The following is a 24,508-nucleotide window of genomic DNA, read 5'->3' on the forward strand; positions in this document are numbered from 1 at the left end:
AAAATAAACAACAAAGTTATAGACAGAGTTGAGAAATTTTGATATCTGGAGTTACCTTAAACAGTAAATAGGACTGCGACGAAGAAGTGAAGATACGAGTGGCAATAGCTAGAAATACTTTTACCAAATTCAATAACTACCTTTGTCAGCGCGAATCTCCTTTGAGTCTCCATATTCGCGTCCTAAAATGCTACATATGATCAATAACAATGTACGATAGCGAGACCTGGTCACTTAAATTAAGAGCGCTAACCCGTATTAAAGCGTTCAAAACGTGGTGTCTCAGAAGGTTACTTAGAATTCTATGTTAAGAGGAACTACTACTCAAAGAGAGCATCTAAACTGTTGTCCAAACTGTTGCGACATATTTGATATCAATACAATAATAAGAAGACCAGAAGAAGGATCCTTTAATAAAGCGTTCGAAGTATGGTGTCTCAAAAGGTTGCTTAAAATTCTATGTTCAGAAGAACTAATACCCAAAGAGAGCGTCTAAACTGTTGCCCAAACTGTTGCGATATATCTGATATCAATACAATAATAAGAAGATCAGAAGAAGTATCCTTACGCATAATCCAACCAGCATGAACGCCTACACGCTGCATAGCATACGGCACCAGAAGAATAAAATCTTTACAAAAATCCGGTTGAAAACTGAATTCAACTTTCACGGCTAAAACTTCAGTCTAAAACTTCCCTTATCACTAAAAAATTATTTTGTGGAAGTAAATAATAGGAAGAATAAAGCAGGAAGCAAGGTTTAGATATCTGGGAATAGATATAACTAGTTACGGAGATGAAGAAGAAGATGACTCTTAATGACACAACCTGGAAGAACACATACCTAAGATAAGACACAAAAATAAGAATCTATAAAGCAGCAATTACTCCGGCGAATATCAGGGAAAAGTCTGTTGGACAGGGGGAGAACTGAAAACATAAGAAGATATAAAATGCAATATAAAAATACATACATAAATGGATGGGTGACAAAACGGAAACAGGAGTGAAACGAAAAAATTAGTAGAATGGCAGAGGATAGGATACTACGAAAAGCACGAGATAAGTCACCAAATGGATGAAGAAATATTGGTAGGCCAAGAAAAAGATAGTACGATAATTTAAACAATTTAGGACGCTAATATTGAAGAAGAAACAGGCTTTAAAGCCTACATACAAGAAAGAAGAAGAAGTAGGTAAGTTCCAACCCAAGACCTTTGTTGCTCAGTCTACTCCATTTGGTAATTTTTCAATAATTAATATTTTCTACTTGTTATCTTCTCGAGTCTAATCCTACATCTTCCGCTTCGATGAATCGTAGGTATTCGTACGCAGATACTTTATCTATTTTTACTCTTTATGAATAATATCCTTGTTATTTAAATATCACCCAATTCATTTAAATTTATTAATTTCCATTTAAGTTTTATTGTTTCCAGAACAGCTAGTTAAGAAACACAGGACATGTGATGGTAGTGGAATATTTGATAATAAATAAACTCAATTATATTCTAATAAATCTATTCATGAACACAAGGTGTTCAAAGTAGTGGGTTGTCCAAAGATACTTATGAGAAATTACACAAATTTTGTTATAATAAAATAAAAAAACAGGAAATTAGAAGGAGACATGTGAAAACAGAAACAAACCAGCAATAAACGGCAAAGAGGCTCCAGAGGTACCAAAGCAAATGATAATTCAAACATCTGCCTATTGAAATAATAGATTATTCTTTTAGAAAATAAATATTACGTTAACGATAAATTTGACAATCTCATCATTCAGCGGGAGATAAATTAAGAATTATAAGGTAGTAGCAATATTTTAATAGCCAGCTTTATGTGATCATCAATAATCTATAAATAGTAAGACATAGTTGACAAATATCCACTTGAAAAAGGTTCTTTGTCAAAGAAACAGCTGTTGAGTAAATCAATTTTGTGAAAATGCTGAAAATAGTAGTTATCAGTAAAATTATTAATCTAAATTGGCTTACCGTTAAAGATTTTCTGTTCTTTTTTCTTGCATTATTCCTATGCCCGGTTCTAACAAATGCAATAAGAAGAGACATTTTACGTTGAAGTTAATCAAAACTAAATATATTACAAGTCTCACTTTTATATACCTACTTAAACCACTACAGTAGAAATTTTAAATTATTTGAAATCCGTAACTTCACTTTACTTTATTAAATCATCATCGCTAGACTGTCTCACTAGTACACACTATACTAATACAAAACTGCATATAAATAAACTGAGACCGCGAGGAATATACGAAATTAAAGTTTTCTGAAATAAACCGCTATTTTCTACGTCGAGAACGCGTAAACACTATTTAGTTCGTGTGACATTAACATGTTACTAAAGTGCGTCAACGATATAATATATTTCTAAATTTTAAATATGACTATACCGTTCCTTTCCGTTATTTTAACCCCTAGTTTTTAACGCCTTTTTTATTTTCAGACTTCCGGTTTTTTAGATACGTTACGGTATACCAATAAACAGAAAATACTTTTGTTTCTATCGGAAACGGAGGGACTCAGGGTCGTAATTATCTAGGACGGAAAAGAGGATGAAGTGGGATATTTCGGTTCATACCGCGGCAGTAAAAAATAATTGATTAAACAATATTAAATTATTGTCGACTGAATGTTTCTACTTCATGTGAAGTAGCATTGGAAACTATACAAACGAAGAAATAATATTGTTGAGATTTAGTAATAACAAAAATCAAAAAATACACGTTGAATCCTATCCATAGGTCCTATAGGTACCATCACTATTTCTGTAAAACTTTTTATCACGTTGTTGTTTAAAACGTTTCAGTCTAATGATGAAAAGGTTGCCAATGTGAGTCCATAATACTAGTATATGGGAAATGAGTCAGTAGTTTTTATTTAATAAAGTTGGTAAATTTTGGGCTACCGGTATCAAGGCCAACAATATTTGCCCCATCATCAGTTATTGTTATTTGTATTAAAAACTAAAAGATATCAGATACAGGAAAGCTCTATAAACTAAGGTACTTCTGGAATCACCTTTCCCCTTAAGGAATACATTCACTCGCACTTCTGAATTTCAAGATAATCTCACTTCAAACTGAATAGCGAGATGTTATTATTATTTTTTATTTATATTATGATTTTAATAATGATAAGTACGAGTTGTTGCAGATGATTATGAAGGGTAAAATCGAAGAAAAAAGGGGTCCTGGTAGACGACAAATATCCTGGCTGAAAAACATTCGCGACTGGACCGGGTTAAACACAGACGCCCTTAAGAAAAGCAGAAGATACAGACGAATTTGCAATGGTTATAGCCAACCTTCATTAGTGGAGACGGCATTTGAAGAAGATTTATATTATATATCTTGTCTCCAGCTGTTGTGTCAAAATATATATATATCAGATGTATAAATTAATTTAATTAAATAAAATTTTTTTGGACGGCACAAACATTAAAACACAGACACACTATATTAAAATTGTAACAGCCTTTATAGTGAGTTTATACTGTCATATTAGTGAGGTTATAACCTCACTAATATAACACTATAAAGCCTGTTACAATTTTAATATATTGTGTTTGTGTTTTAATGTTTGTGCCGTCCAAAAAAATTTTTTATTTAATTATATAAATTTATACATATTGACAAAACAGCTGGAGACAAAATATATAATATAAATAAAAATTAATAATAACGTCTTGCTATTCAGTTTGAAGTGAAGAATATCTTGAAATTCAGAAGTGCGAGAGAACGTATTTCTTAAGGGGGAAGATGATTCTCAGAAGTACCTTAGGTTATAGAGTTTTCCTGTATCTGACATCATTTAGTTTTTAATACAAAAAAATAACGTACTGGGGCCTGATGAAGGGGCAAATATTGTAAGCCTTGAAACCGATAGCTCAACATTTACCAACTTTATTAAATAAAAACTACTTAAGATTGTGAGTACTGACTCATTTCCCATATAGTAGAACTTTTCGACCTGTTAATTCCAATTGAACGCTGTAATATTTCTAGCGAACTAGTCATAACCATAAAACGCCGCAAACTAGAATACCTTTGGCATATAATGCGCAATGAACAACGATACAACCTACTTCGGACCATACTTCAAGGTAAAGTACATGGGAAAAGGGGTCCAGGACGAAGAAGAATATTCTGGCTGCATAACCTGCGAAAATGATTTAACTTAACCACTACCGGACTTTTCAGGGCAGCAGTCAACAAAGTCAGAATAGCCATGTTAGTGTCCAACATCCGTAACGGATAGGCACCATAAGAAGAAGAAGAAATATTTCTAGAGAGGAAACTTGAAAAGATTCTTAGGAGAAAGTAATTTCTTGGGTACGTTTTCTTCTAGCGTACTTCTCGGTAGAATGTCTTTAAAACCTGATTACTATTGACGTCGTCTGTCTTTTCCATATTACTACATCTTGCACCCTACAATGAGCTCTTACTATCTTCATTTCTTACCTAGTATGTATATGTTCATTACAAAGTTAAAGGACAAAGCCTCCATTTCTAAGATAAACACAAATGTCACCAAACAGGTTTAAACCAGCAGAAGGAACTGAGATAAGAATTCTAAACATTCAGAAAGCCTATGCAAAATGTATATTTCAAGCGAAAACTCATATGGGAAGATGCGCCCAGTAAAATTTAGACAAAATATCAGTGACACAAAAGATTTTTATACTGAGCGATAGTCAACCAACCATCAAATGCATTGGAGTCACATTTGATTAGCTCCAAAGTGGTATGGAAATAGTTAAGGAAATTAATGGACTAAGTAAAAAAAATTAGCACTACTACTAACCAGAGAGGAAATTGCTGACTGGTTAGCAAAAAAGAAGAGATAAAAAACCACCTTTTATAGCACCGGAACCATTTTGTAGAATTAGTAACAGCTTAATACTGGAAAAAATCGAACGGGAAGTAGATTGCAAAAGATCCGAACATTGGGAAGATTTACTAACCCAGTAGAATTATACTAAAAGCTCAGAAAATTTATTAAAACGCCCACTACAAAACCTACCGAGGAACTGTAAGTTATAAAAAGGAGGTTAGGTACCAGTGGTTGGGTGTATACCATAATTTAAAAAAACTTGATTGAAGTAAACACTCCTGGTGTAAATGGTATATTTATAAAATTACTAAAATAATGTTAATATCCAAAAGGATTACTATTTTCATTAGAACGTTTTTGGTCTTATCGACTATATCGATTTATTTAACATCGACATGTCGCTTTAATTTTAATTTGTAAAATGTAAGTCAAAGGTTTTTACACCTTTTTAACTGATGATTATCTGATAGACCAAAAACGTTCTGACGAAAATTGTAATCCTTTTGTATATTTTCATTATTTTAGTAATTTTATAAATTCATATTCCATTTACACCAGAAGTGTTTACTTCATTGTGAGTTTTTCTCTTTATTCCTTTATTTTACTATCAGCTGCGTTATAATAAAAATTGCATTTGTTGTTGATCTACCTTCCATAAATCCAAACTGATTTTCGGTTTCTCCTAGTAACCGTCTATTATATACTCCCTCTCATACTTCCATGGTGTGACTTAGTAGACTTCTTTTTCTTCAAGTTCCATCTTCTATCGAAGGTTGGAAATCATCATGGATATGCGAACCCTGTTGATTGCCGCTCTAAATAGTTCTGCACTACTGCATTTAAACCATTTCCTTAAGTTCTTAAGCCACGATATTCTTAGTCTTCCCACATTTTGCTTTCCTTAAATTTTGTCTTGCATAATAACCTGCAATAATGTACTCAAGTTTTCTTCTTTTAATAGTCAATATTATTTCAGCTTCTTTTTCTATTTTTCTAGTAATGTCTGCGTTTGATATTCTCTGAGTCCATGATATTCATAAGATCCTTCTGTAACACCAAAATTCTCGGATTTTCATATCACGACTGTCAATATTTATGCTTTTTAATATATCTACAAGCTTTTTATGTTGAACATTATCTAATGCCTTTTCAAAATCTAAAAAATATAAGTACATGTCCTATTCCCGTCCATGGGCACATTCAAGCCAAAAAAAGCATCTCTTGTGCTCATACTATTTCTAAGGCCAAATTGTGTGTCACTAACAATTTTGCTGTGTATTATTTTTAAAAATGTTTAAGTGTGTGACTCATTAAAGCTATTATTCTGTGATCTAAGCAGAATGTTGCACGTGCCTTTTTGGGTATTGCTACAAAGGTCAATTGCAGCCATTGTCTAGAGACTGTGGTAGTCTGATATATTAGATTACAGAGTTCAACCATTCCAGTAGCTTTGCCCTCTTTTGTATTTTTGATGGCATATATGATGATTTAGTAGACTTACGGCCCTGTAATTTGTTCATTGTTGAACATCTTTTTTTGTAAACAATTCCTAATATACTGCTTCTCGATTCTTCTGTCATTTGTCCCACACCCAACAATCTATTAAAAAACCTGTTAGCACAGGTGATACACCTTCTCATGGATATCATTGATCCAATGGCTTTATGTTTCTTAATGTTTTTAAGTGCTTGAACAATTTTCTCGTCCGTTATTTTGGTGACTATTGCTGTTACTATACCATCTCCCTTAGTTCACCAGGTTTTCTGTTAAATTCTTAGTTTAATAAACTGTCAAAGTATTTTTTCCATCGATTTTTGATATCGGTTTCCTCAACTCGAATTTTATTACTTCCGTTTCGGATACATCTAATCTCATTAAAATTTTTTACTTTTCGTTTAAAGTTGCTGCTTTAGCTTTTTTCCTGCTACTTTCGGTTCCTTGTAAGTTATTTTATAGTTCAGAATATTGTGAAGTAAACTTGTGCTCTTTATACTCAAACATTTAGTATTTTTATTACACTGTCTCTAATAATACTAGCCACACTTAATAAACTGGCCATATTAATATTTAAATAAACCTTCTTTATCATCTTTTACCATTATCATAAACCATTTGGTTTTAAGTAGTCCTCTTGAATATTTTGGTTTCAGTTGGCTTCTGTTATGTATTAGAGTTACAGCCTTATTGACCATTATTTTGTAATTTTTATATTCACCTATATCTTCTTTTCTGTCATCAAGTATTCTACATATTTGAGAATGATTTTTGTAGGTGATAAGTTGACTTCTTTCCTTTCGAATCACTATATTTCTAATGGTAATATTATCTAGTCTTCTTCTTATTCTAATAGAGCTACAACCCGTTGTGGGCTGCTTAACAACGTTCTTCCACGTCTTTTTAAGTGGCCAAGCAAGTTTAGTCTTTGAGACTTTACAATATTATCTATGTAGTTCATATATCACCTCTAGCATCATTTCTATTTCCAAAGCCTAGTTCACTATGTATCGCTTCATATCATCTCTTGGATTTACCTACATTGTAAATAAGTATGCATCCTAATTATCGTAGAAAACTTTTCTTTCATTCTTACTCAGACCAATTTGAGGAGCATACAGAGACATTCAATACTTCCTTATTAAGTACAAATTTCACTGGCATTATTCTTTGTTCTTACAACTTCTACTACGATCTATTTCATTTCTCTATATCCGCAATTATATCAACTCCTTTCGCAATTCGTCCTTTGCAATTTCTCTCATGAATGCAAGCAATTTGTACTCTCTTTCTTTTAATCGCATCTACCAACTCCATATTCTTACCTTTAAGGATTCCAAGAGCTTGTATTGCATTTCTATCCTGTAATGATATTCGTCCCTAAAACATTCCTCATCCGGAAATCCGAACGGAGGCTCCGTTCATTTCCGGATTCACCTCACGAGACGCCATCATTTCAGTATAATTTTTATGTTGAAGATCTCTTCATTATTATCGGTTATACCCCGAAAATATTTTCGAACAATTGATACTTGAATGCTTTTTCTATCAGTATCATGTCCAGTACCCTCACCCGCTTACAAAAATTACTAAATTTAGCTGGGTACAACAAACAAGAAAGTTAACATCAATTATCGATTATGTGATAACTCGAGAAAATACAAAGCTCAAACTAGAAGATGTTAGACTATATAGAGGAGGCACATGTGGAAGTGATCACCACTTGGTTAAAGCTAAAACAATTTCCCTTCGACTAGCCAAGAAAAAAAAAAGATGTGCAGAAGATAAACCACATAACTCTGGAAGTTACGTACAACTTGGAAACTTTTAAAAACGAAAGCTCAAAAATACTGTACAATACACGACTAGATGAAAAACTCATATGCGAAAACTTTTATAGCTTAGAGCACCATATAAAACAATGTTTAAAGGGCACAGGAGAAGAACTGTTGGGTAAGTATGAAAAGACAGCGAAGGGAAAGCAATATTGGTGGGATAAAGAAATCGAAGAGAAAATAAAAATCCAACCGGATTTCTGAACGTAAAAACGGATCAAAGAAAACACGAATAACAAACAGCTCAAATAGAGGTACAAAGGGCAATAATCAAAAAGAAAAACGTATGCTGGGAGAAAAACTGCTCCAGAATTAACACTTATCTGGGAGGTAGCAGAAGTACCGAAAGCTGGAAATTACTTAAATCTGTTCGAAAATAAAAGATTAAATTTATAATCTCTCCTATTAGCCTACGTGAATGGGACGAATACTTTGAAAAACTACTGAAGGAGGAAAGGATGGAATATCTACAAATACCACAAGCACACTCTTATGTACAAGTAAATACAATAACATCCACACTTGGGATTGGCAATAGAGAAGTATAACAAGTATTTCAAATGTTGAAAAATTGAAAATCATCAGGTCCAGGTAATATTCCACCCGAGCTACTAAAATACGGAACTGATAAACTATACAGGCAGCTAACCAGCATGTATCAAAAATGTATAGAGAGAATATACCGGAAGAGTGGAGAACATCGGTTATATTAACCATACATAAAAAGGCAGATAAAGACATAATATGTGACAACTACCAAGGAATAGAAGTGTTACGCACGATCTCACGAATTTACGGAATATTAATTAAAAAAAAAAAGGAAAGAGAGGGAGGTAGAAAACCATACGACAGTGGACCACAACAAAAACTATGGGAAGCTTTAGAAAAAACAAACATCAACGTAACTTTAATCAAGACAGTAAAAGAACTCTATAAAAACAACACAAGCAAAATAAAGAGACGCCAAGAGATATCCAAAGGGTTTATGGTAGATAAAAGGCTCAAACAAGGATCTGTCTACCTGTCCCCGACTTTGTTTAATATATACTTCAAGCAAGCGCTGAAGACGTGGAAACGGAAATGTAGTGATATGAGAACGACACCACATTGTACCCACAATGCTTTGAAGACCATCAAATAGTCTTGGTTCAGGACTACGAAGATCTAGAATATGACACGCAAAGTTATTCAGGAATATCAGAAATTAGGCTTAGAAGTAAATGTCGAAACAACAGAATACATGTGTATAGGAGGAGAACAACAAAATCTAAATTTAGAAGAGCAACACCAACAAATAAATAACTGTAAAATGTATAAATATCTAGGCATCCACATAAACAATGACGGCAATTTGGATGAAGGGATTAAACACAGAAATAATCAGGGAAGACAAGTCATTCGGCAATTGACCAGCATACTGTGAGATAAAAGCATTGTTACATATGGATGCGAAATATGGCCATTGAAGGAGAAAGACATAAAGACTTTGGAAAAAACAGAAATAAATTATTGGAGGAGAACGGCCGGTAAATCAAAATTAGACAGAGTAAGAAACGAGAGAATTCAAGATATCCTGAGCGTTAAACATAGAATTACAGAGGACACCAGAATCAACCGACTAATATGGTACAGACACGGGCAAAAAACGGATGACAGCAGAATCCCAAAAAAAATATTAAACTGGACAACGCAGGGAAAAAGAAAGAAGGACAGACCGAGATTAAGCTGGAGAGGAGTCGACAGTATATATACCCGCTTACAATTTTCTATACAGACTAGTACAGCCAATTTATTATTGCCCGTATTCGACACTAGGAGGCGCAGTGTATATGGGATACATAGGATGGATATGGGATAATTTATAGTTATATAGGTTAAAAAATAACTACATATACGGAGCCTTTCAGATAAAAACAGGAAGGAGGTAATAAAGATATATTTCAAATATTGATATATTTATCAACTCCTACGAAACATTCGGTAACAGGAATTAAACACAAAAATAGCAGATCCCCTGAATGAATACAGTACAAACCAGTAAAGGAAAATAAGATCAGATGTATCAAAACTTAATTATACGTAAAGAAATTAGACCACATTAATCAAATGGGAGCAAAAATAGCCGATAATTGCATCATACTGAAAGAGTTAACTGAAAGATGAAAAATACATAAAATTCATATAAAAGTCTCACTTGAAAATTAACATTTTATAAATATTTGCGAAATTTATTGAAAAATTCCTAACAAATTCTTGACGAAATCACACCTTACTCAACTGAAAATTTGAAATATTTGTACAACTCTCTATAGTACTGTGAACTGCGCATTTTTTTGTCACAGTGTTGGCTTTTAAACAAGAAGGGAAAAATAATCGTTTTTAATCACTGCTTTTTCGACATAAATTCATTAAATAGGCCTAATAGGCCAATTCCATCTTGTAGAGATTTGCTTAAATTTGTCGATAGGTTAGCTTAAATGAAAAGTCGATATTATTTTTTTCTTATACAAAGCATTCCCTCACACCTATTCTGAATATATAAGTAGTTGAGATCCGCACTGTAAAATTCACCAAATCCGTTATTTTGGTTTTTAGACAAATACATTTCTACGTAAAAATCAACCAAATAAAAAAACACTCTATTCTTGCACCAATATGGCAAAATTTTTAAATAGGAATGGCAGTCGAATGATACTTAAAAGGGTTTTTTATTATGTATCAAATTCTGTGACATTTTTAAAAAGAAAACATTTTTTTTTTATTTTTTAATTCGAAATTCGAAAATAAAATTAAACGTTGAATTTTACTTTATTAAACGGTGGATAGCTGAATACTTATACTCGTATTTCATATTTAAACGATTCCCATATAATATAGTCCAATGAAGTTAAACAAAAGTATGGGTGGCGATTCCATGGGGTATCTCGTATCAATTTTATTAATCTAGAAAATTTTTTGTTGAAGAACTGCCGCATTGTGACTACGTAATTGGGAGCTTCATTTGGTGAAAATATACCTAATTCTAAAGGAACTAATTGGTTGACGTTAATCTTTGGTATTATATACATAATTTAATTTATCAACAAATTTAAATATATGTTCCCATTGACGTTTTCTTTAAAAAAGTATGGTTATATAATATGATTACGAATAATTGCTGCCCACCAATTTTTGTTTTTCGAGACGATAGGTATGACTAAGAGGACCAATTTGCCCATTCCATGATGGGATTTGTAAACAATTGTCTTCTATTCTTCTTCTTCTTTTTATATAGACATGACTCTGTCTGTTTTATGCCTTCAGTAAGTTGTCGTTCCATCGTTTTCGTGGTCTTCCCACTGATCGTCTTCCTATTGGGGAACCGTCTCTTGCCGTTTTTACTACACTATTTGTTGTCATTCGGCTTGTATGATCGTTTTATTCTACTCTTCTATTTCTTACCCAGTTCTTGATGTTCTCCACTTTGCATCTACGTCGTATATCTGTACTTCTAGCTCCACCATATAGTGTCTTACCACCAATTTTTCTAAGTGTTTTCATCTCTGCTGTTTCTAATATCCTTTTTGTCCTCTCTGTGTGAGGTCGTGTTTCTGCCGCGTATGTCATTATTGGTCTGATTGTTTTGTAAATTCTGCCTTTCATTTCTTTCCCGATATTTTTATTTCTCTATATTGTTTTATTCAGGCAGCCTGCGGCTCTGTTTGCTCCATTCACTTGATCTTCCACTTCAGTTTCGAGCTTTCCGTAGCTAAATAATGTGATGCCTAGATATTTAAACTCCATGACTTGTTCTATTATCCGACTTTCCAGCTCTAATTTACATCTTAGTAAATTTGTTGTTGTAACCATGCATTTTGTCTGTTTTGAGGAAAGTAACATGTTAAATTTTCTGGTGGTGCCAGTGTTAAATTGGTGCAGTATACTTTGTAAATCGTCTTCACTTTGGGAGAGTAGTATTGCGTCGTCTCCATAGCAGATTGTTTTAAGGTGTTTTTCTCCCATTTGGTATCATTTTTCAGTTCGTACTTTTTTTTATTATTTCATCCATAATCAGGTTGAACAAATGAGAAAACATTTGTCGTTATACAAATACTGACTCCTGACCCATTGGAGAGCTTAGTGTTTTCCATGAAGGTTAAGCTTCTTAGTACCTGACAGCATTAATATCCTCTTTATAACAGATATTTAAATTTCAAATCAAATCACAACATTAATATTAAAAAGGGAATCATTAAATCATTATATGATAGAGCCAAAGTTCCTTGTTCTAACGAAAACTCGCTCTTGGAGGAAAACATTTGTTAACATCTGTTTTATTAAAAAATGATTATCCTTTATCGTTTATAAATAAGGAATTTCCAACAATCGACCGAATAGAACAGAACAACTAAGAACGAGATCCTACAGCATACACAAGGAATAATACGAGGAAAATAACAATACCATACATAAAAGGATTATCAAAAAAACTTAAAAGGATAGGAAATAAATTCAAAATTTCAACAACATTCAAAACAACAAACACATTGAGATCTATTTTGTCTAAAACCAAACCTAACAATGAACAAGAAAGGACAAAAAATTGTATTTATAAAATAACTTATTAATGCGATCAATTTTATTTACGTGAAACATCAAGGCCATTAAATGTTAGAATAAGTAAACATCAATCTTATATTAAAAATAGAGAATTTGATAGATCTCAAATATATAAACACGCATGGGATAATGAACATAATGTTCAATGGAATGATTCAAATATAGTCCTAAAAGAAACGGATGGTAAAAAAAGAAAAATCAAAGAAGCGACTCTAATTAGGCTAAATGAGACCAAATTGTGTCGCAAATTTCTCGGCAGAATGTAGTAGGATCTGGTTACCCATAATAAAAGGAAAATACCAGTATTAGTAAGTCGGTAACATATAGAGAATACATCATTTATGTTTTTTAAATAACAAACATAAAATCAGAATTTGGTGTTTATTGAAAGTAAATTAAATGGACGACCAAATGGGCGGACGTAATTTCGGCCGGAAAAAGAGCAGGTACTAAAAGCCGGTAGGTAAATTCGGCCGGAGGTTTTAAGTTGCTTCCTTATCTCATAGGTATTTTCAGCCGCAAATCAAATAAAATAACAGAATGCTTTATATTAAAATATTTCTTTATTTCAATAAAATTATTACATCAACTTATTTCTATAAATTAAGTAAACTATAAATTTTTAAAAAACGTTTTGATGTGATACAGATTTAACGAAATTAATTCTAGAAATATTGTCAGATCGAAGCATATTTACCATGTTTTCGATAAATTTTAGTTTGTTTTTTACTTGTTTGTCTTTAATTTTTGCTGGAATATTTAAATTTTTTATTTTTAAATATGCATCGATCTGACAATCTTTTAATTTTTCTATAAAAATAAATATAGAAGGGTGACTTGAATAAAAACTAGAATTAAAGTGCGAATGGAATGATTCGCAGGCATTTGTGGTTCTTTTAATTGATGGGTTTTCATATGCCCATATATTTGGTGGAAAATGAGATTCTGGCGCTATGTAGTTTTCTAATAAATAGTCTGCGTATTTATCTATAAGTTTATGGCCCGGTTTGTATGACATGAGATCAAATATGAAACAATCTTCAACTTCAGAGGGGTCTAAATAAGTTAGCCCAAAAGTATGAGTAAGCCATTTGCTTTCCTCGCAGTTTTTATCTTTATACATTTGGGTTAACCCTAATGATTGTATTTTCCTATACCACGCCTGGTGCAAGTGGAATCTACAACCATTTAGTTTGGTTTTGGGAAAGACAACTTTTAATGCGTTATGAATTGCGATTTCAAAATCCACAAATACCTCCTTCGGTTCAAAAACAATATTATAAAGTTCAAAAATTTTAGATTTTACCAACAGAAAAAGTCTCATATATATGTCACTGGTCTTATTGGGCAACAGACAATACAAAAGAGGAACATAATGCCCATTTTCCAGTCCATGGATGGTAAATAACTGATAAAAATATTTTGTACAATAAGAAAATGTGCCATCCATGTAAAAATCTTTCATTTTACATAAACTTATTATATTTGTATGGCAAGAAAAAACAATGATATTATCAGCTGTGCTGTTAATAAACAAAAAATTTTCACCTGTTGTGGTTTTCGGTCCATAACTATCGAGTACAGAATGTACATCGTGAATATCCTTAGGCAGGGCTGGTAAGAGCTTACGGCGGCTGTTGTACAAATTTCTTCTTATTAGACTGACATCTATCGATGACAAATTCTCTGGCAAATGATTTGAAAGAACGCTTTTAATAATTTTTGAAGGTTTCTCCGATATGTCTTCCTCAGCTTTGCGCTTGCATGAAGTCGTCACTATTTTTCTCTCCAACGTAGTTTCATCGGACTCGTGGTTGTGGATTAATTCACTTCTAGTAACTGTGTATTCCGCACCAACAGTGTACAGTTTGGCTAAACATCTTAAATTTTTCTTTATACACCTCCAACGTACTTCACCACTTTTTAATACGTCCTGTTTACAAAACTGAAACTTTTCTACAACTAGTAAGTCACAACCGCGTGAACTCTTAATTACTGAAACAGATGCCATCGTATACAAATAATATATTTTATGCTTTCTATCGACTAGTAGCTTCAAGATAAGTTATAATACTGACTAGCTATAATAATTTTATACCTGTTATTTGTGAATTTTATACATTTAAAGGAATAATCTTAAGTAGGTACAACATAGTTATTAGAATAAAGAGATAAGTAAATTAAAGGTATTTCCGACAGGTACACAGGATTAGGTATTTCCAAATAAATACACAATTAATATTTTACAGAAACTATGAAGCGTAATTACCAATATTTTAATCTCATCGTAAACATCAACCCCTCGGCCGAAATTGCCCCTGTCATAAATGGTACCCCTTGATTTATGCAGGTAGGCCAAGGGATTACCGGCCGAAATTACGCCCGCCGGACCAAATACTTACCATGTCGGGATAGTATTATGAGGTTTTTTTCCTGGTTTTTCCCTCATAATTTACTATGGAATCACTAACAGAAGATTTTTACTGTCATCATGGCATGTGTTTGTCTTTTTAAGACGAATTACATGCTATGATTTTTTCTGACGGATATTCTCAAGTTAAAGTTGATTTCATGTAATCGAATGAACCATCTTACAAGTAAAGTCGTCCCAGGAACGCAACTCAACAATATTGGCAATATTATTTTAAAGTCGTCTACTTTAAAACGTATAATGTATGTCTGAATTGTCAATATAAATGAGTCAGATAAAATTAAATTATTAGAAGAATTTTTTCACCAAGTAACAGAAAAACAAAATTTGTTTAATTTACTGTTAATGTTTGTATTTTTAGAACGATTTCCGAAGTGGAAATTGAATAAATTAATATTTAATTAATTAATAATTAATTTAACCTTTAATTGTGGCTTATTCCCATTCCAATAGCAATTACTTTAACATGCCACAAGAAAATAGCTTCAGAACATTAATATTCTCGTTGTAAACTACTCTTAAACGGCCATATTGCCTCTTAGTAATTACATTTTCTATGAATTTATATACAATTTCAAAATGTTTAATACAATCAACGAATTAATAACTACAACAGATCAAACCTTTAAAACTTAAATAATAAAATGCAGCTGACAATCATTGATTTTAAAAGAAGTTCTTTTAACCAGCTTTATAGGAAAAGAACTGATAAGTTGGCTGTTGCTTCTCGGATTGGACACAGTTGTGTTGTTGCCATTCTCGAGTGGAAGGTTCAATATGTTCTCTTTTTAGTTAAATATGTAGTCGTCGATATTATGTCATCATTTTTTAATTCTAAGTTTTTAATATGTAAAACAAAGGTTTTTAAACCTTACTGTTTACTTATAACTGGTTAATAGCAAGTGTTGCCAAGACCCACTGGTGATGATCAAGACCGAAAGCGTGTTGATGTTTCAACTAGTAATCCTATTGTTTAGTTTAGTATCTTAGTAGTAAATTAGTTTTTATACTTCATTTTTAATTATTTATCTAAACAAAATTTCAATTTTATCAACTAAGCATCTTCTGTTCAGTTTCTCATTTTGAGATTGCGATTGGTATAGCAATTCTAACTTTAGATTCTGCCATTACGAACAATTTCACTAAATGTCACTGACAGTCCAAACCATCCTCGCATATTGCGCAGCCAGGAAATTCTACAGCAAATATGCCTCGGTAATGCCCGGTTTTTAACTCTAAGATGAGAACCAGGAACACTCATCCCTACACCATTCTAGTTCTCTGGTTTCGTATTTTGTTGGAATACATCAATTTTCTCCTCCATTTCCTTACAACTTTTGAGATATTCAGTTTTCTTGTAAGTTATGTATGTTGAAAATAGGTTGTTAGTATATGTAGTTAATATTAATCAGTGATAAGAGTAAGCTCATTCTACTGAGAGCAGATCAAAATCAGACCGAAAGAAACATATTTATGCCTAAGATAAACACGCACCTACTGGGTTACTAACAAATAATAAAATAGCGTCATATTGACAAATAGAGTAGATTAAACTGGTTAGTGAAGTAAGTAAAAACTCCTGTCCGCCGACATAATAACTTCCGAAACCTCCTTGCTAACGCATATGATTTTACTTAAAGACTCGAAACAATTATTTACAAATATTTAAATATTTACCAATTATATCAATTCTAGAAGATAACTTACAATAAAACTTATTTTAGTCGCCTCTAACTGGAAAGAAAAAATACCAGATGGCCTGAAATGTTGTCTTTATACTGAAGAAGATCTACCATATACTTAAAGACTTACTAGGAAGCAAATGATTCTATTTTTGCGGTTTCATAAGCCCATTAACAATCATAAAAACTTATTATAACAATACTTTTTATTGAAACACCTTTTAAGAAACAAATATAGAGACATTGAACAATTGTTTACCATTGTTTACCCATTGTATATTTTATGCAATTACAAAAACCAGTATTTTTTTTTTATATTAGCTACATATTGGGAAGGCATATTAAAGAATTATCAAAGTCAGATCTATTTTGTTGATCTTCATATAAAGGCATTATATTGATTAAATTAACCTGCTTCCTGAATCCACGGAACAAATAAATTTTGGACTGTATAAAATATTCATATTTTACGTTGTTAGGAGTACGTGTTACTTTTTATTTATTTATTTATAATCAGATTATAATTCCAACATTTCTGGATGATCGCCAGATATTTTTTTTAATAGTAATTCATTTTGTTTTCAACAGCTAATTTCACTGTTTCGGGAACAAATAAAATATCGACGTAAATATGAAGTTTAAAAACCTCACAAATAATATTTAACGTACGTAAAATACCAACCGATAACAAAATCGAATGGAATAATTTCGGTTTCATAAAGTATCCATAATCTTTGGACCTTCCAATAAAAGGTAAAGGAGAAGTTTTCAAGGTATTTTTTTGTAAATTCAAATTTTTGTTAGATAGATATTAGGATTAAACGATGATTTATGGGAGTAATGAGAATTACAGTTTACATTTGCTTTGACGGAAATAGGAACGTCAAAGCAAATGTAAAATGTAAGATTACCAACCATTTTTTCGGCGACATAAATATAAAGAAGGACTGTAAGTAATGAAAAAATAAAACACCATAAGCAAAAATGAAGACACCCATAAAAACTATGAAAGCAAATAAAATTCATATAAAAATGAAATGATTATGTAGCAGTATATCAGTTGATACTAACTAATGCATTTTTTGGGATCATAATAATTGTCATTAAAATTATATATTGTTGACGTTTCGAGTTCCAGTCCGGAAATCGTTATCAAAAAAACCCACACAAATACAAAATTAATATAGTAAAGACCACGGCCAGTTTGGGGTTAAATTCTGATAACTTTACTACTAGTGGACCAGGTCAGCGGAGATATCATTTACGCCATTTTTATGTATAACATTTTACTGCTCTGTTGTGTCAGTCAGCAGTGTCAGCACCGCTCAACAAGTTTTCGTTTTAATATTTTATTGCAATACTATGGAATATATCGTATTTATACAGTGAATTTCTTATAGGTACTCTGTCCTCTTGAGAACGATAGCACGCCTTCGTTAAAACTGCCTTCTTCTTCTTCTTAACGTGCCCTATCAAGTCCCCTTGACGTTGGCGATTAACATGGCGAAACTGTCTCTGTCTTGAGCTATTCTAAAGAGTTGCTCAGCTTTCCTCATTCCTGTCCACTCCCTGATATTCTTCAACCAAGAGGCCTGCTTTCTACCAATTCCTCTGCGTCCTTCGATTTTACCTATCATAATAAGTTGAAGAATATTATATCGGTCTCCCCTTACTACGTGTCCAAAATAGGCCATCTTTCTACATTTGATGTTATCAAGCAGCTCGCGAGCAGCATTTGCTCTCTCAAGGACTGCCACATTTGTCAGCATAGCCGTCCATGGAATTTTTAGTATACGTCTGTACAGCCACATTTCAAAGGCCTCCAGACGATTAATGGTGGATATTTTTAATGTCCATGCTTCGACACCGTATAAGAGGACTGACCAAATGTAGCATTTAACCATGCGCTTTGGAAGTTGAAGTTGCAAGTTATCATTACAGAAGAATGACTTCATTTTTAAAAATGTCGTGCGGGCTATCTCGATTCTACGTTTTATCTCTTGATCTGGATCTAGTTGTTCAGTAATATGGCAACCAAGATAATTAAAACTGGACACTCTTTGAATTATATGACCATCAACATATAATCGTGCATCTTGATGTGCTAAACGGCTAAACACCATGTGTTTTGTTTTTGAACAGTTTATGTTTAGGCCATTTAGTTAAAACTGCCATACGTCGTAAAGTTCATTATTTTCATGTACATGAAGAAATGAAAACCATCAACAAGATTTGGAATAGTATTAGAAGACGACGACGAACTACCGGTTTTTGGGCGAACAAAATTGTGGAAGTGTCTTAAGGAAATAGGTTTTTTTATGTGAAAATTGTATCAAACGAATTTTACTTGTTGGCACAGATTATATTATTTGTTAGAGAAGGGAATATCTAAGAACAAATAAAATGTTCCGAACAGAAGGAAAAACAATTTATTAGTTAGACGAAACCTGGTTAAAAGGAGGGCACACTGTTTCAAAATGTTGGGTTAAAAAGATTACCAATTCGCGGCAGGCTTTTCATAAATTTCATGAAATTTAATAATTCCATTTAATAATTCCTCATATAGGATCTGAAACTGGCTTTGTAAATGGTGGTTTCTTAGAATGTACTTCAAGAACCACCAAGGATTATCATGAGGAAATGACTGCAGACGTACTTAAAGATTATTTATTTCAGATGGAATAGTAATGGATTATGTAAAAGTAACGCCAGTTACCATTCTCGTTTAATTGAAAAACTACCAACTTTGACGTGGAAAAAACATGGGATACTCAATTGGTTAAAAGAAAAAGAGATCACATTTATAATCATATAATCATACAAATGATGATACATCGTATCATCATTTGATAATACGATGGTTGGAAAGAACTCAAGAATATCGTTTAACAACACAAACAAAAATAAAAAAAAATATGTTTTCTATGAATAAGCTACAGATCATGGAATAACTGTACTTCGTTTAGGCCCATAGCATTGTCAACTTAACATTATAGAGCTAATATGGGTACAAGTAAAGGGTGATGTAGTGAGAAACAACAGTACATTCAAATTAGTCGATCCGAAAAGTCTTTTACAGGAAGCTTTATCGAAAGTCATTGCAGAAAATTGGAAACGATGTATACAGCATGCAATACAGAAGGAAGTAAAGTTATGGAACTTAGATTTCTCAGTTGACGAATGCTTATTAGAAAAAATTATCATTGAACCAAACAATACAACTTCAGATTCATATGATAATGATAACAAACACAATATGATATAATAACTGAACTGTGATCGTACTTAATTAAAGTAATCGTGATTAAAAAAGGGGCTATCTTGGGTCCTAATAGTTGTAGGACCATTTATTTTAAACTAAACGCTACGGAGTTATGGTAAATATTTATACGCTTAAAAAGTGCTATTTATTATTAAATAATTTTATGTACATAAATGTAGTTTTTAAACTTTTTTCCATAGGTTACTATTATACGTCTTAACGAAGAAAATAAGCCCCGCATTATTGAGATCCATTTAGTCAAATTATCTGGACCAGCCTTAGAAATTAGCTCATTTTTAAAAATCTTAAAAACAAATTAAATTTTGCAAAAACTATTCAACCGATCTGGCCCATCTTTTATACTCAATTAAAACACGATAAGATCGCCAAGTTCAGGTACATTTAAATAAATTTTAATAAATATCATGAAAGTTATTAACAAGATTCAAAAACAGCGATTTTGTTGTTCATTTTGCAATAACTTTTTTGTTTGTTAACCGATTTTAATTTAGCGTATCTCATTTTGTATATATTTTTTTTCTGAAAAAGTTGTCTGTTGACGTCAAATCACTAAATAGATAATAACATTTTTAAAACATTTATACCCAATTTATAGCGAGTAAAGACAAATTTCTAATAAATGCCGACCCTCTAGTGTGTCGGACACATTCTTGAATTTATAATGAGGTGCTATGCTATCAAGCTCAACAAAAACATTTTTTAATGATTTTTGTTTAATTTATTATTGTGACTTATAATGTAGATTTTCCAAATAATCAAAGTTATCCCTTTACATATATTTTCAAGGATAGTTTCAAAGAATATATTATTAGAAAAAGGTTACTCAAAACGGATTACTATGTCACATGATGACGTAATCCCCTTTCTACGAGTATGAAAACTTTATATAAATAAAACCTGATTAGTTAGAGCTATACCTTTCTGAGTATGTATGATTAGTATTACGTATATAAATAAATAATTTTAACACCCATTACACCTAAATTAGATAATACTTTCTAAGGGTTCATTAGAAATTTATTAATGTAAGATTAGATATCAACTTTCTTTTTGCATTTGTGCGACGGACTTCATGACGGTTGTATTATTTGCTTGTTTGTATTACTGTTCTGTGTTAGTGTTTGTGCGTCTGATTTGTTTTTTGGTTTTTGTTATTCTGTGGTAGGACTCCTCGTCCTTATCAGGGCGTAGTTATACCGGTGCTTTAATAAAGTAAATAGAGCAATTTGGAAGAGGATCAGAAACAGTCGAAATGTAGAGTGTCATTTCCAGAAGAACGGCGTTTAGTTCTAAAAGTAGAAAGTTATTCTAATTTGGAAAACAATAACATTCCATTGACATGTGTTATGGCAGTTCAGAAATGCAAATACGATGCTTACGGTATCTCAGAGAGGACATTATGGAGAACTAACAGCACGAGTGAGGATGAAATAAATAAAGTAAGTAAGAGAACTTGTCGACATCCAAAAACTTTAGATTTGCCCCAGTCAATTAAATTAAACATAATACCTATGCTATGTATAAAGTTAAATAACAAGTAACAAAAAGTGCTATGTTACAAAATAAAGCACAAGGAACTATGTGATATTAGTTTAACCTGTTTCTCGAGAGTGCTGAAACATTTAGGTTTTCGATATAAAAAGACAAATAATAGAAAAGTATTGGGTGAACTCTCCAATGCTGTATCAAAACGTTGGTATTTTTTAAGATGCTATTCGTTTAGCAATTTGGGCAATGGTAAAATATACATTATACTTCGTGCCGGCAACGATAAGGGCTTTATTCCCAACGCCAGTTTAATTTTTTTGTCCAAAAAGAGTAGGTAGATACAATTACCACGGAAATATGGATGCAAATATTTTTAAAGAATGGTTTGAAGAAAATTTCTTACAAAATTAGAACGATCATCCATAAATTATGCTGCACAATGCACCCTATCGCTAAAAATAGGAAATTTTTTTTTCATAAGAAATTTTCAAATTCAACATGAGAATTAATTCAATAACACTGCAGATGCAACTTAACCGAAAAATACTAACAAATTTGAACCAAAAACTGCAATTTATCTCAGTTATAAAGAATAAGGAATCATGTTGTATCATTTATATAGAAAAACATCAGCCTATAATAGCAGCAGTGTCTGTCTAATAATTAAGCGATCTGAAACTTGAAATATATCTTATGAAATGTACCAAAATAACTCATCGTCTTTGGGGGACTGTCCTTTATTTTATTATTTTTGGCATCTGGACACGTTTTTTATTTTTTATATTGCTACCAAATTAAATACCGTTGAATAACTCAGCTGACAATAACAAAAAAAAACATCTGTTGCACTATGGTCGTAGAATTTAAAATTGGCACGGTGTTCAAGGCACAAAAATTAAGGGGGATAAATATTAACTTTACAAACGTTTATGAATCGAAATAAATATGTCACTAATATAGATCTGCTTAATAAGGATTTTTATTAATTTTCATCACCAGCTGAAAAATATTACATACCAAAGTTTAATTTTAAATAAATATCAAATCAAAAGAGGATGCGATGTAGAAATACTTAATTGATTTCATGTTCACTTCCTTAACTCTTTGGACTCCACATATTGACCTAAAATGGTTTATAATAATACAAAATAGATGAGGGTTTACCAGTAAATATAATTATTTTGGAAGTAAAAACTTCCAGTTCCGTAATTTTCTTTCAATAATTTTTAATGTTAAGACATGTTGTTTAATAGTAACGTTATGTTTTGATTTAATATTTTATATTTGATTTAATGACGGTTAAATTTTTGAAATATTCGAGTCAACGCGGGTCATGTAATCTGTTTATTGTGGATTTGGTAAACGCTCTTTTATCATAACATATATGTGTCGCCAATTAAAAAAAATCCCCAAAACCCACAAAATCAAGCGGTAGATGCCAAAAGATGAGAAAAAAGGTCTATCCAGTACTAAACTAGTATAAAAAATGTGCTGGAACATAAAACGAAGTCCTAATACAATCTGGAGGAATCTGACCACTATTATTAGAGATATTGCTATTCAACTACTTCAAAAACCCTCAGGAAAGAAGTTTGAAAATAAAGAGAATAGGTGATGGTCAAACGAGGAGAAAATAAAGGAGAAGACAATAGTATATTACTTTATGTCAAGAAAAGTCGCTTCTTTGCCGAATAAAGTATACTATTTTTTCTTCAAACGTAGCAATTTTCAACCATAAATAGTACAATTCATACGCTATTTTTACTCGAAATTAACTGTGACAACCATCCAAGTCGTCTAGATGTTAGAAATTAAAATAATTAAGTCGTCGGTGGGATTTGCGTCTCCCTGGTTACAGTTGTTTGACAGTTGTTTGCACTTATTAAAGACAGCTTATTGTTGTTGCAATCGCAAGCGCAAATTTAGTGCGAAAATGGAAAACCTAAACGAAATTGAGTCCTCGGCTAATGATGCAGTAGCACGTTTGGGGCCCTCCAAGTCCGGAATAAAGTATCGGTTAGCGTACAAGCACTTCCAAGAGTGGTGCGATACAAGAGGAGTACGGCAAGTTACCGAAGACGTTTTACTGGCATATTTTAATATAACGGAAAATGAAAATAAATGGAAATCTACAATGTGGTCACGATACTCTATGATAAAATCCGAGTTAGTTATTAGAAAAAATGTGGATATAAGCAAATTTTTAAAGTTACGTGCCTTTCTGAAAAAAAAAACAAGCGAAGGATATACTGCAAAGAAGTCTAAAGTTTTCACTGAAGACGAGTTTGATAAATTTTTGTTTGAAGCGCCAGATAAGTTGTATTTAGGATGAAAGGTAAAAAAAATTATATTGCAAAGCATGTAGTATACTCTACTAAATTATAAAAGTATTTCAGATTGTTTTGTTAATTGGGGTTACCGGCACCTGTCGATGCGACGAAATGGTAAAAATGAAGACTGTGGACATTGAGGATAAAGAAAATGTAATAATTATCAAAATCTCAGACAGTAAAACACGACAAATTAGATCTTTTACGATAATTGGTCAAAACTACATTAAACTGTATAAAAAGTATGCATCACTGCGGCCTGAAAATTTCACAGAAAACCGATTTTTTATCAAGTACCAAAATGGAAAGTGTTACCGAAGCGTCTTGGGAATACATTCGATCAGCGCAGTAGCCCAAAAAGTAGCTAGTTATTTAAATTTAAACGATGCAAGCGCATAAACGGGTCACTCTTTACGACGAACTTCAGCAACACTTTTAATTGATGCAGGCGGAAATCTAGAATGCCTCAAACGACATGGGGGCTGGAAATCAAGCACGGTTGCCGAA

General features: G+C 32.2%; 2 protein-coding genes across 2 annotated transcripts in view; both read right to left on the bottom strand.

The window, feature by feature from the left end:
• The window catches only part of LOC140447649 (pleckstrin homology-like domain family B member 1), a 63,543-nt gene extending 61,207 nt beyond the window's left edge, over nucleotides 1–2,336 (bottom strand). Inside the window, exon 1 of the mRNA XM_072540423.1 lies at nucleotides 1,998–2,336. Within this exon, the coding sequence (XP_072396524.1) occupies nucleotides 1,998–2,072 (75 nt within the window). The 5' untranslated portion in view covers nucleotides 2,073–2,336. The remainder of the gene's footprint in view (nucleotides 1–1,997) is intronic.
• The window catches only part of LOC140447648 (uncharacterized), a 221,085-nt gene that overhangs the window by 22,738 nt on the left and 173,839 nt on the right, over nucleotides 1–24,508 (bottom strand).

Source organism: Diabrotica undecimpunctata, chromosome 8, assembly GCF_040954645.1.
Source record: "Diabrotica undecimpunctata isolate CICGRU chromosome 8, icDiaUnde3, whole genome shotgun sequence".
In the NCBI taxonomy this organism is placed as follows: Eukaryota; Metazoa; Arthropoda; class Insecta; order Coleoptera; family Chrysomelidae; genus Diabrotica; species Diabrotica undecimpunctata.